The following is a 12821-nucleotide window of genomic DNA, read 5'->3' as shown; positions in this document are numbered from 1 at the left end:
AATGTCCTCCAAAATAGATAGATAGATAGATAGATAGACAGATAGCTAGATAGATAGTCTGATCTAATACAATGAATCTATAATCTATGTTAGCTCTACTCTTCGTTAATGCTGTCAAGGATTGTCTCTCTATAATTCTTTGTCTCTTAACTGAGTTCTAAGGTATTAAGATAAGTGCAAACTTTGCTATTATATAGGTGTTTATCTCTTGAAGTGTAAAGGAAAGAACAAGAGAGACTAAAAAGAAGTATATACATGAAAGGGGACCTTGGAGATAACTTAGTTACTAACAGACAAGGAAAATGACACCCAAATAGCTGGTTAAGTAGAGTTGGGCTTGGACCACATTTTTCCCGACTTCCAGTCTTGTGTTCTTTCTAGAGAAGCACTCTGCTTTGCTTTTATTAAGTGTTGAACAAATATTTGTTTATATTATTCAATTATTGCAGAGAACTATATAATCACTTACTTTTATAAAAGTTGGTTTCCATAAGATAAGTGAAACATTCACTTGGCTCATGTCAGAAGGAATCAGGTTACACGTGATGGTGGCAAATTTACATGCACTGCAGTCCTGTTTAAATGCCCAGAGGTATAAATTAGTATTCTTGCCTTTTGATAAAAGATAGTATATTAAAATATTCTACAACATAGTTATTTTTAGGTTGATATTGAATTTATTCACTTGGAAAGCATGAGGTAAAATTAGTACTTGTCTTGGTAATTTGAATTTACCAGAATGGTGCCTCGTTTGATATCTTCAGATTTGGATATTATCATTTTCTTCCCAGAGTTGATACCAAAAGGATCCTGGAGGCTACTGGGTCTGCAGTTGACATTCTAAGAAACAAAAATATGTCTTTTATTAGACAACGTCTGATGTCAGAGGGAAAAATGACTTGGTGCAATAATATGAAGAATCTGTGAATGACAGCCATTGCCATACCTGAAAGATCCACCTTCGTAAGTGTGCAATATGGAAGAAGCTATTCTGCACCAGCCATATACATACACCCCCCCCCCGATAATAATTATTGTTACCATGCCATTTTCAATTGTAATAGATAGTAGTGAGGTTGTTATGGAAAAGGAAGGATGCTAGTAGAACTTACTATTACATAAGTAATACATTCATTAATTTGTTTTCATCAAACATTAGTTTGTAGAGTCCCATAAAATAGAGAGAGAAAAAAATTTAACTCTACTGAGGAAAAAAAAAAGGTTAGCATCTGTTAGTCAATATGTTGGCTCATATAATGGTTTATAAAATAAACAAACCAAAAAATCCAGAGAGGGACTTTGTCTGTATTTATGTATTCATCCAATAATATTTTTGGAGTCCCTATACACCAGGGTAAGACACAGTGTGTGTGGGAGGGAGATGTAAGAAAGCGGCCCTATAGATGTTAAAATGCCATGTTTATAAGTAAGCTGATATTTGGATGGTTTTTCTAGACTTAATCTAATAAACCTTCTGCTTCCCTAGGACTCTCTACATCCTTGACAAAAGGTAATAAGGATGAAGGTTCATAAGTAGTAGGACAAGTCTAATTTTATTCTTTCTAGGTTCCCACAAACCTGCTTTTTTGGATTAGAGGTAAATGCTAGAGGTTTATGTTTCCCTTGCCTTTAGGAAAACATTTAAATATTACAAGTCAACCACCTCTGTTGCTATTTCTTGATTTCTGAGAATACCTTAACTTAAAATCTCTGCAAAGAAGAGACTGTCAAATGCTGAAATAATGCATGTATTCATTCAATACTTATTGTGATTTTCTATGTTTTAGACACCTAAACCATAAAAATAAACTGCCATATCGACTCATTCAATGCTATAGGTACAAAGGGGGCATGATATTGCTAATTCTTGGGATGAGTAAGTAGTATTGTACTGTTTTGGGTGCAGCTGTGTGTGCTTAGGAGCAGTGAAGAAGTCTTTTTATAGGGTGGTTTGATCACTTCAAGCAAATTAAAGGTGCAACAAACTCTTCAGGCATAAGTCAACAATTAGTTATCTAAAATCTGCTCTAGTGGATTGAATAGTGAGCCCCAAAAGATATGCCCAAGTCCTAGTACCTGAAACCCGTGAATATTACCTTATTGGAAAATAGGGCCCTTTGCAGATGTAACTAAATTAAGAATTTCCAGATGAGATCATTCTAAATTTAGGGCAGGCTCTATATCCACTGAAGAGTGTGCTTTAAGCGACAGAAAAGGAGAAGACACTGAAACACAGGGAAGATGGCCCTGTGAAGACAGAGATTGGAGTTGTGCTGCCACAAGCCACCAGAGGTTAGGAGAGAGGCATGGAACGAAGGGTCCCTCAGAGCCTCCAGAGGGAACCAACATTGTTGACACCTTAATTTTAGACTCTGGCCTTCAGTACTGTGAGAGAATAAATTTCTGTTGTTTTCAGCCACACTGTTTTGGGTAATTTGTTATCACAGCAGCGGTAAGGAACTAATGCCTCTACTAAATAACTAGTGAAAGTCATTATTATTATTACTAGTAGTAGTAGTAGTGTAATTTTCTAAATGCCTCTCCATGTTACTTTGATAAAATCTATTTATCACAGAGAATAAAAGGCTTTAGATACAAATTGAAGAAGATAACATAATGACATAACTCCAAGGCACACATGACTTACCTCAGAAGATGACCACCCATTTGAGTACAGTACAGGAAAACCACCTGATGTCATGTTGGGGAATGAAATTGACAGCTTGAGTTCTGGCATTGGAAAATGCCCACTTTTTCTAATCTACAGGGGAAAAAAAGAAATGTAATCCTTTCTTCCTCTTTCAACAGCAGTTTTTCTGTCTTACATAGGATTTTGGTTCTTAATTGATGAATTAAGGTATGAAATATTTTGAATGCCAAAATGAATGCAGAGGGTTTATGGCACTGTACAGAGAATTGGCATAATTAAACAAGCAAAAAATAAAGATGTTTCATGGTCAGTGGTCATATGAATCAGCTAAAATCATGTATTGGTCCTTCATTTTCCCAAAATGAGTTAATTTTTTTTGTGTCAATTTACCATGCGCATTGTACTTTTCAACACACCAGTCTTTTTGGAGGTGGAAAGGAGGGAGAACACTTACCTGATTCACTCAGAACAGGTGAGCATATTTTTGCTTGCCTCACGCCAGCTTGTTATAATTCTCTGAGCCCACAAAGTCATTTCTCACCCTAGCTAGAGAGTATCTGCCACTACGGTACAGGCAAACCAGACAGCCATCTGCTTCCCTTCACAATCCTGTCCCCAGCTAGGGTTGTTGTGTCTCTGGCTGTTGGTAATCCAGTCCGATGAGAGTCAGACTGACTCTCATTTCAATCCCCACCTCTTTTATCCACTAACCTAAAATTATCACTTCACATCACATCCTGCCACCAATGGCGATGAAGTGCATAGGGGAGGAAGTCTGGGCGGGATGAAGTTCAGCAGGAAGCTGGACTCACTGTCCAGAAGTCCTCGCCTGCTTAGGAGAGGTGCATTGAACTGGGCCAACCAGGGGCAATCCCCACCCCCTCTTCTCCAGGCCCTCAGCCGTCTCCTTGGCCTTTCTGCGCTGAATTCTTAGGCCAGCAGGGTGCACCTTAATCTACAGAGACAAATGCCAGGAAGTCCAACTGACCTCCCTACCTGAGCCTTCTAGACTGAGAGCTATTCAGATCTGCAGCTGTTTTCTGTGGTTGCTGAAGATTAAATGCATCCCTTAATCCTGGAATTCTGGAGATTCCTGACCACCTGTGCCTGGTCTCTTAACCATGCTCCCTGACTCTTATCTTCTTATTGTAATATGCCCTGGGCTTGCCTGGCATGGCCTCCCAGTCTAATACCAATTGTTTTTTGATATTTAGTCAGAAATTGGGTATTCTGTAATGCACACTTATTCTTTCTGATTAAAAACAATGTTCCTTATAGAAACATTGGAAAATATTGAAAAACAGTAAGTTTCCTACAGTTCTATATTGGTAACATTTTAGTGCACAAATTACCTTTTATATTTGCCTATTATGTATCTTATAAAATTTGTATCATATAAAATATGAAATTTGGTGTCCCATTTGTAAAATTTATTATGTCATGGCATCTCCCCATAAATTTAGAGATTCTTTGAGAATATGATGTTTATTAGCTGCTTAATGACAACCACAACATCAATATTTATTGTTGACTGTTCCAGACACTGTGCTAATTTTCTCACTTGCATTATTCCCTTTAATCCTGTTAACAGCCCTATGAGGTAGATTCTCTTATTATCCCTGTTTTATCTAGGAGGAAATAAGGTTAGAATGAGAATAAAGACTTCCAAGGTCACTGAACTGGTAAAGAGCAGAGTTAGGTTTTTCTTTTTCAACTCCAAAATGTGCCCCCTCAACCATTATAATAGCTGTCTCCCCATGCCCAGGTTTTAATTTTTAAACTAATATAAATAACATTGTTAAGAGTATCTCCGGGTATAAATCTGTTTGTACCACCAATAATTTTCTATGGGAAATTTCTAGCAGTAGAGTTAGTTACTGGGTCTCACCTAAAAAATGTTCTTTTTTTTTTTTTTTCCTTTTTTTTTTTTAATTCCATTACTCCAATTTTAGATTTTACCCTGGCAAAATAATCAAAGATACAAAAGATTTATGCTCAGGGATATTCTTAACAATATTTTTTATATCAATATTATTTATAATAGTTTGAGAGTACCTGTTTCAAGTCTGGACCCTAAAAAGTGACAATTCGTGAAGATCTACAACATTCAAAGTCTTTCCCTCCCTTCCTTCCTTTCTTCTTTCTATCCTTTTTTTCTTTCCTTCCTTTCTTCCTTGTTGTTTGCTGAATTCTCTAATCCAGGAAAAGCAAATAGGACTTGAAAAACTGGGTAGCTTACATTTCAAAAATTTACCCCAGTAGTAGAGTGATTGGCATTCATACTAACTTCCTGGGTATAAGTTGTCATAGGTATTTCAGCAAAGGGCACAAATAAAAACAATGAAATGTTCTTGAGAGTATTCATTTATTTCCACTTTGTAAGAGAATTTCCTTTTTTCATCGTTGCCAATTCCCAAAGAGATTGAGACCATCTTCACCTCTAATAATGCTGCATTATTTCATACTTCTGAATACAGCTTTAAATCCATCATTTGAATTGGATGCTCTTTTACTTGTGTAATATTAACTTGAGTCTGTGTCTGTAAGTAGGCAGTACCTAAAATGACAGCCTGGCTCAGCTCCATAATTACTTATTATAATGGTTAGGAAAAGTCTGTTATGAAGAGTTCAAAAATAAAAATAGAGGTTGTAATAGAAAATATCATTTAAGGAGGCGATAGTAGGAACACCACTAAGTTATGGTATAATACATATGAAAGGTAGCAAGGAGCAGAATAAGATACAAATTTATTTGTTGAGTAGGGAAATTATTACCAAGACAATTTGAAATAATCAATTTCTGAAATAGTCATGTTATTTTTTAAAAAGTGCTTTTCTCAGTTCTAAAAAATGCAAATAAAGTCTACATGTTTATAGGTAGTGTCTACTTGGTTCCCTATTTTTTCTAGGAATTTATTATAATTAATTGTGTCATAAGGAAATTAGGGACTTGAGTCTTTAGCTTAAAAGTATAATTATCATCAATTTAAATAAAATTATTTTAAATTAGTGAAATTATAAAGAAAAATATGCTGGAACATAGAGATTAACTGTTGAACAAACATGCCTGTATGTGTCTGTTAATACGTTTATTTAACTTATAAACTTACAAATAACTCTTTTACAACACTAATTTAGAGGTAATTTCTTACCAAGTAGAAGATATTAATTTCATTTCCAATGTCCTCAGTAGAACTAATAACTTCAGGGACTGTCTCGTTGGCCGCAATTGAAATATGGTATTCACTTGCAGAGCTTAAAAGAATTAATTGGAAAAAGAAAAGTAAAACACAACAAAGTTTAACTTTTACTTGACCTCACTCTGTTTCTTTCTTTATACCAGGTAATCCCACAAAAAGTACTTATAGAGATTTCAAATCAAAGGCAAATTCTTTTACTCTGAAATCTAAAGTTAAATCTTTGAGGAGGGTGAGAAAGATTATAATTTAATTCCATAGTTACTGATGCTAAAATATGTACAGTTTTGAAAGTAAAAGTTTCATTGTTACCAAGTGAAAAGTTTTCAGTAATTCACTAATATCATATACATTTAGTGAATAATCAGGCTAAAACTTGGTATTTTTAATAGTGCTGAATTTAAATAGATTTTAAAAATGTGTTACCTTTTCACAATTTAAAGTTCTATATTTACTGCTAAATGTAAAAGTTCAGTCTTTTTCATACAACTTCTCCATGTTCTTTGGATGAACTTGGTAGAATGAAATGTAATATAAACATATTTAAAAGCAGTACTTCAGTTTAGAGAAGACAAATAAGAAATATTTATTAGTTTAAATAAATGAAAAATTCTTGGGAAAAGTCAGTGTACCAAGAGAAATGGAAGCAGAAAAATAGAAAACAGCCAATAGAATTAAAGGCTAAGAAATAGAAGCAAAATCTACATGTATATCATACAATCCTTTCATTTTTGTTGTCTGTTATCAGTAAAAGGCAAGTGCCATGGAAAATAAATTAATAATATGACAAGACTCTTAGACTGAACTTGCCACAGATTCTTGTACTTTTTGTATATTGTGCACATTTATCTAGCAAAAGCCTAGAGTCCTGCTTATACAAATTTGCCAACATGAGTGGTGTTTGGATAGATCAGAAGTTCTTAGGAAAAAGGATGGTTTATGAATAATGGGAGAAATAAATAGCTCTTGTCAATGAGCAATAGTTTAATCTTGAATGTCCAGAATGGGCAGGCTAATCAGATCCCATACAATGAGAACAAGAGCCAAGAAATATGTTGTTGACCTCTAAGAACATCGCCTTTTGTGAAGGATTTCTGAGTCTTCACCTTGCATTTAGGAGTTAAGACGGGACTGCTAATGCAATCCGGTATCATTAGCACCTCACACTTTAGATTATTTGGGATGCTGATTCTCAATTTTTAGAGTGCACCATAATCACCTGGAGTGTTTAACACAGATTTCTGGGCCCCCCTCCCCCAGAATTTCTGATTCAGTAGGTCTGGGGCGGGGCAGAGAATCTGCCTAACAAGCTCCCAGGTGATTCTGATGCCCTTGGCCAGGGACCACAAGCTGAGATCCACCGGGCTATAGGAAGCATCAACATGAAAGTGCGGTCTTCTCCTACCTGTAAAACTGTAGTCCAACTTCATATTTTACAGGGATAGAAACGTTTACTTCATTATCAAAAAGGGCTTCAGGTGGCTCTTCACTGTCACTAGAAAACATACAGCACAGTTGGACAAATCATTAAACCATTGACTATTTATAGACCTTTCTAAGCATTTGAATGAGAAGCTTATTTTGGCAACTAAATAAAGCACATACACAACATGTGTGGGATCCTTGATTTTTTAAAAAAATTCAGTGTGGAGAGGGAGATCAGAGATGGGTATTGTTAAAAGTTGTTGAGGTGATTCTGAAGTGCAGCGAGGGTTGAAAACCACACTGATTTAGTATGAGGTTTCTCAAACTTCTATGAGAATAATGATAAGTATCCTTGGGTCAATGGTTAAATACACAGATTTTCGGGCTTCTCCCCTAGAAAAATACGGATTTAGTAGGTCCAAGTTAGGACTCATGAATTTGTGTTTTTTAATACAAATCACACAGGTGATTCTTATTTATCACAGATGAGGCCCTTGTGAAGAGACATGCCTAGAATCACATAGCTGAGAGTAAATCTGAAAATTTTTGTCATTTAATAGTCTTTCTATACCTTGTACTTGATGATTGTGTTATTTGTTGAGCAGTTACTTATTCCCCGATTTTAGTTATCGTTTCAATTATATATTATGTAAATGCATGCATATATTTTATACGTACATATACACACACGTATCTCATACTCTTCTGTCTTAAAAAAGAGTACGTCCAAATAATATAACAGTAACCAACACTGGCTCTGGGGCCAGAGTGCATGAAATTGCTCTTGGATATAGACTCACTTTGGAAAAGTTATTTAATCTCTCTGTGCCTTGGTTTCTTCATCTATAAAATGGGGGTTTTACCATTAAATTCTTAATAAATGGTGAGTACCAAGCGTAAAATACTTAACATTGTGCCTAGGACATAGGAAATACTCAATAAATATTAGATTTCATTATTATTATCACACACACCTCTCTACCAAGTGACTAAGCACTTAGCATTTTATCTCACAGAATGGGCAAAGAGTACCCATTAATGGCTCTGCTTATTCCCAAGTGTATTAGCGGCTTGGTATGAGTGATGGGGCAGTGAAGGCAGCTCCCTGCCCTGGGTTATAGATGTATGTGCGATTGGGCTTTTGCTGTGAACGGTCCTGTTCCACACTGCAGCTAAGTTAATATTCCAAAGAAACAGCTCTGTATTTATGACTTCACCCCTCAAAAACTTCTCTGGATCCTTGTGGCCTGTTCAACTAAGAAAAGATGCCTCATTTTGAAATTCAATACTTACTGTAACATGGTAAGATGTACACTCCGTGTTTATCTTCCATTACTCCTTTATGTATTCTCTATATTTGCACTAAAACGGATCAGCCAATATTCCTCCAAATAGATCTAGTGGTCTACCTTTGAGTTTTTGCTCAAGCTGTAAATTTTGCCTGAAATGTTCCATCTAACTACCGACCAGCCTCTCTGAATTGCTACCCACCCTTTAAGGTCCTTCTCAATTATAACTTCCTTGATAAAGCTTTCTTGGATTCTCATTGCCAAGCAGATGTAATTTCACCCTCCATTAAGTCTCTGACACATGGCTTATATTTCTCTAATGAATTGGCCTTGTTCTATCCTGTATTATAATAATTTAAATACTAGTCTCAGTCCCCTACTGTAATATTCACCCCATGAAGAGGTTCATGCCCTTATTTAATTTTATATTCCCTAAGTGACCAATTCAATATTTTGTCCATAATAGATCTCAAATAAATATTTGTTGAATTGAACTGAATTGAGCATACAGAATTAACTCATCTATTAATTCATTTTCTCACTTATTCATTACTCACTAATTCATTCATTCTCACTCTACATTTATTTAGTGATTATTAGATTTTTTTTTTACTGGGGAATAAAATAACAAATGATAAAAGTTTATCTCAAATTGCTTATGGTCCAGTGGATAGTTATACTTAGAAGAAAGGTAAGCACTATTTCAATTCCTTATTAGACTTCTGTTATTTTCAGTTCGTGTATTCTACGCCATTTCAGAAGCTTTGACTGATTTGAATAAAATTTATTAAACTACAAAAGGGTATCATGAAACTTTAAGTCCCTCTAATGATTCAGTTGACCTTGATGGGCAGTCAGTAAAAGTTTTTAAATCAGAAAAGCCTGTAAAATTTTAAATGGATTGAAATGCAATTTGGCAGATATAAGTGACGTGTGATTACAACATGTTTTATAGCTCATAGAACCAATGATTTAATCCAGTTAGGTGTATTATGTCTATTAAATGAAAATTTCTTTATTTTGCTGATTATTCATAAGGATGTTTTTGTGAGGCAAAGGGGTTCACTGCCTTCTACTGATCCCATAAAAGCTGTAAGAAGTTCTAGTCAGTCTATAAAACAAAATATTTTAAATACATGAAAGAAATTATATGCATGTATACACATACACTCATGCACACATAGGAACCAACCTTGTTGTACTTAAATGAATGATCACATTTTCCATGAGATAAGATGAGTTAAACTGAAATAATATTTTGAATGTTACCTATAAAATAAAAATATCTTTAGTAACAGATAAAGAAGTAGAATGTTTGCTTTGATTAAAACATTAAATTATATAAATGATATCTTATCATATTACCATTGTCTACCAGATCACAATCATAAACAATGTTATTATGAAATGGTCATAATTAAAGCCTCTTTAAAATGGAAACTTCAAGTACCAGCAACCATCTATATCTATCCATTATAAAATAGGGGAACACATACTGAATTCCATTGATTTGATAGTATAAAATTGTTGTGGACCTTTAAGGAATAACAAAAACAATATAAAACAAAATAAAAGGCTTGGCTATTTAAAGTAAACTATAAGAATCATAACTTAAAAAAGCAGTGAGTTTTGTTTATAAATTGCAGAATTAAAACAATATCCAAGAAAACCGGAAAATGTTTTTGTTTTACTGACACTCAAATACAGGAAGTAACTTACTTTTGAGAAACTATGCCTGAGCACATGAATTATGTAATTCATGGCTCTTTATAAACACCAACAGGCAGAACAAAAACTAGATTACTCATTGAAGAAATATGTCATCAGCAGAATTCTAGTCCAAGAGGCCTCATAATAATGCTTACAAACCCAATAATGTGCTAACTGAGGTATTTTGGAATTTGGGCCAGCAAAATTGATAGTTCAAAATGCACAATTAATAAACGCTACCTAAAATTTTATCTTTGTGACTAGAGAAGATTTAATACTTAAAGCTCTTTTATTCAATTTAGGCACCATTTATAGAAGGGGTGACTAGAATTCAGGGATCTTGAGATTTGCATGGTCGTACACTCTAATGTGTGGAATTTTCTTCTCCCACATATTTTTTTGGGTTAGTTTTTAAAAAAAACAGTTCTTCTAAGAATCTGAAGCTCTATAGTTTTCTTCTTGCTTTGAAATAGTAATCACAATTCCAGTAGAAGCTTTATTGGGCGGGTCAAATTGCCAGAGTCTCTCAGTGAGCTCCTTTTTCCCTGACTGTCCTTAGCCCTCTGACTGGCCTGGACATTTGTCTTGGCATTCCCGATGAGTCTTCAGATGGAGGGAAGAGACTAGCAGAGAAGCGGGGCTGAAGAAGCTGCCTATGCATATTGACCTGATTCTGAAATGCTTACACTGCAAATCTAAAAATATATTCTAAGTGTAAAGCCCATGTAAAAATTACTTGCACGTTATCTTTCCATCTCTCTACTGATGACAATGAAACGCTTTGAGTAAAGCTTTTGCCCTAAGCACCAAAGAATTGCTAAAGAAAGGAAGAGATGGTTAAGAAATTATTAAGGGGCTTCCTTGGTGGCGCGGTGGTTGAGAATCTGCCTGCCAATGCAGGGGACACGGGTTCGAGCCCTGGTCTGGGAAGATCCCACATGCCGCGGAGCAACTAGGCCCGTGAGCCACAATTACTGAGCCTGCGCGTCTGGAGCCTGTGCTCCGCAACAACAGAGGCCGCGATAGTGAAAGGCCCGCGCACCGCAATGAAGAGTGGCCCCCGCTTGCCACAACTAGAGAAAGCCCTCGCACAGAAACGAAGACCCAACACAGCCATAAATAAAATAAATAAATTCATTTAAAAAAAAAGAAATTATTAAGATTTCAATTAATGTCTCCAATGATTGGGATATAACAGAGGGTATATCATTATTCTTTAGGAAATAGAGATAATTCCAAGGTTAATTGAAGTGGTCAAAGGAAGGAGTAGACATGAGTTGACATTCCTAATTTCCATGTCAAATTAGAGGAATTAGGAGTGGTTTTTTTTTTTTCAGAAGTGATGTGTATTTTATAGATTTATACGGAAGGAATGCAAATTCACAGTATATTTCATTTGAGATAGTCAAGAAACAGACTTTATGATGGGGTTCCAAAAGTAAATTGGTACATCTAGTTAGTTCTATAAGCTAAAATGGACATAGAAAATATTTATTGCATTTAATGATAATTATTATGATTTGTGGTTGGTATCCTAAATCACTAGTAACCATGCCACATGTGTTAAGGGGAAAGGCCGTTTTGAATTCTCATTTGCAAAAAGAAGAGCTAAAAGATTTCATTATAGATAATTTGTCATTAAGGATTTCACTATACATAGACATCTGCCATTTCCAGATGTCCAAACCAATGTTTGTCAACTTTTTAGGCTGTGTGTTAAAGATGTCAGGGATCTATTTTGAAGTCTTATAAAAATATTATAATCTAAGAAAGTTGAAATAAATATTGGGATAGTATTTCTCTTTTTTTGTTTAAGTCTATGTCAAGTAAATAAAATACCTTTTATTTTAATCATTTTGATTAATTAAAGATTTCCCTCCTTAACTCAATAGTGAATAAGGAGCAAATATTCATATTGAAAAGCAACCTTCACTGAAAATACATGCAAATACCATGTTTATCATTAAATGAGATAATTATTCTCTGCTGTTCATGGAAACAAATATTTCTTTATTTTTTATTTTATTTTATTTTTAAATTTATTTATTTAATTAATTTATTTTTGGCTGTGTTGGGTCTTCGTTGCTGTGCATGGGCTTTCTCTAGTTGCGGCGAGCAGGGGCTACTCTTCATTGCAGTGCGTGGGCTTCTCATTGTGGTGGCTTCTCTTGTTGCGGAGCACGGGCTCTAGGTGCGCGGGCTTCAGTAGTTGCGGCATGCGGGTTCAGTAGCTGTGGCTCACAGGCTCTAGAGTATAGGTTCAGTAGTTGTGGCGCACAGGCTTATTTGCTCCTCGGCATGTGGGATCTTCCCAGACCAAGCATGGAACCCGTGTCCCCTGCACTAGCACGTGGATTCTCAACCACTGTGCCACCAGGGAAGCCCATAAATATTTCTTTAAAAAGAGATGAAAGAACTCTTCTCTCTTCTATTCAATTAGTATGGTTCAAGGCAGGGCAATTAGGTAAGAAAAAGGGATAGAAGGCATTGGATTGGAAAGGATGCCTCTATTTGCAGATGACATGATCTTATATATAGAATATCCTAACG

At 35.3% G+C, this 12821-nt stretch overlaps 1 protein-coding gene across 1 annotated transcript in view; it reads right to left on the bottom strand.

Annotated features, from left to right (window-relative positions):
* Window positions 1–12821, bottom strand: part of ITGA1 (integrin subunit alpha 1) — a 166781-nt gene that overhangs the window by 13743 nt on the left and 140217 nt on the right. The window contains exons 21-26 of the mRNA XM_007195573.3: window positions 9754–9830; window positions 7253–7342; window positions 5803–5905; window positions 2648–2761; window positions 736–840; window positions 470–574 (exon numbers count right to left, since the gene is read on the bottom strand). Coding sequence (XP_007195635.2) covers window positions 470–574; window positions 736–840; window positions 2648–2761; window positions 5803–5905; window positions 7253–7342; window positions 9754–9830 — 594 coding nt within the window. The remainder of the gene's footprint in view (window positions 1–469; window positions 575–735; window positions 841–2647; window positions 2762–5802; window positions 5906–7252; window positions 7343–9753; window positions 9831–12821) is intronic.

Source organism: Balaenoptera acutorostrata, chromosome 2, assembly GCF_949987535.1.
Source record: "Balaenoptera acutorostrata chromosome 2, mBalAcu1.1, whole genome shotgun sequence".
In the NCBI taxonomy this organism is placed as follows: domain Eukaryota; kingdom Metazoa; phylum Chordata; class Mammalia; order Artiodactyla; family Balaenopteridae; genus Balaenoptera; species Balaenoptera acutorostrata.
The sequence above is the reverse complement of the archived record's forward strand: the minus strand, read 5'-3'. Positions and strand labels throughout refer to the sequence as shown.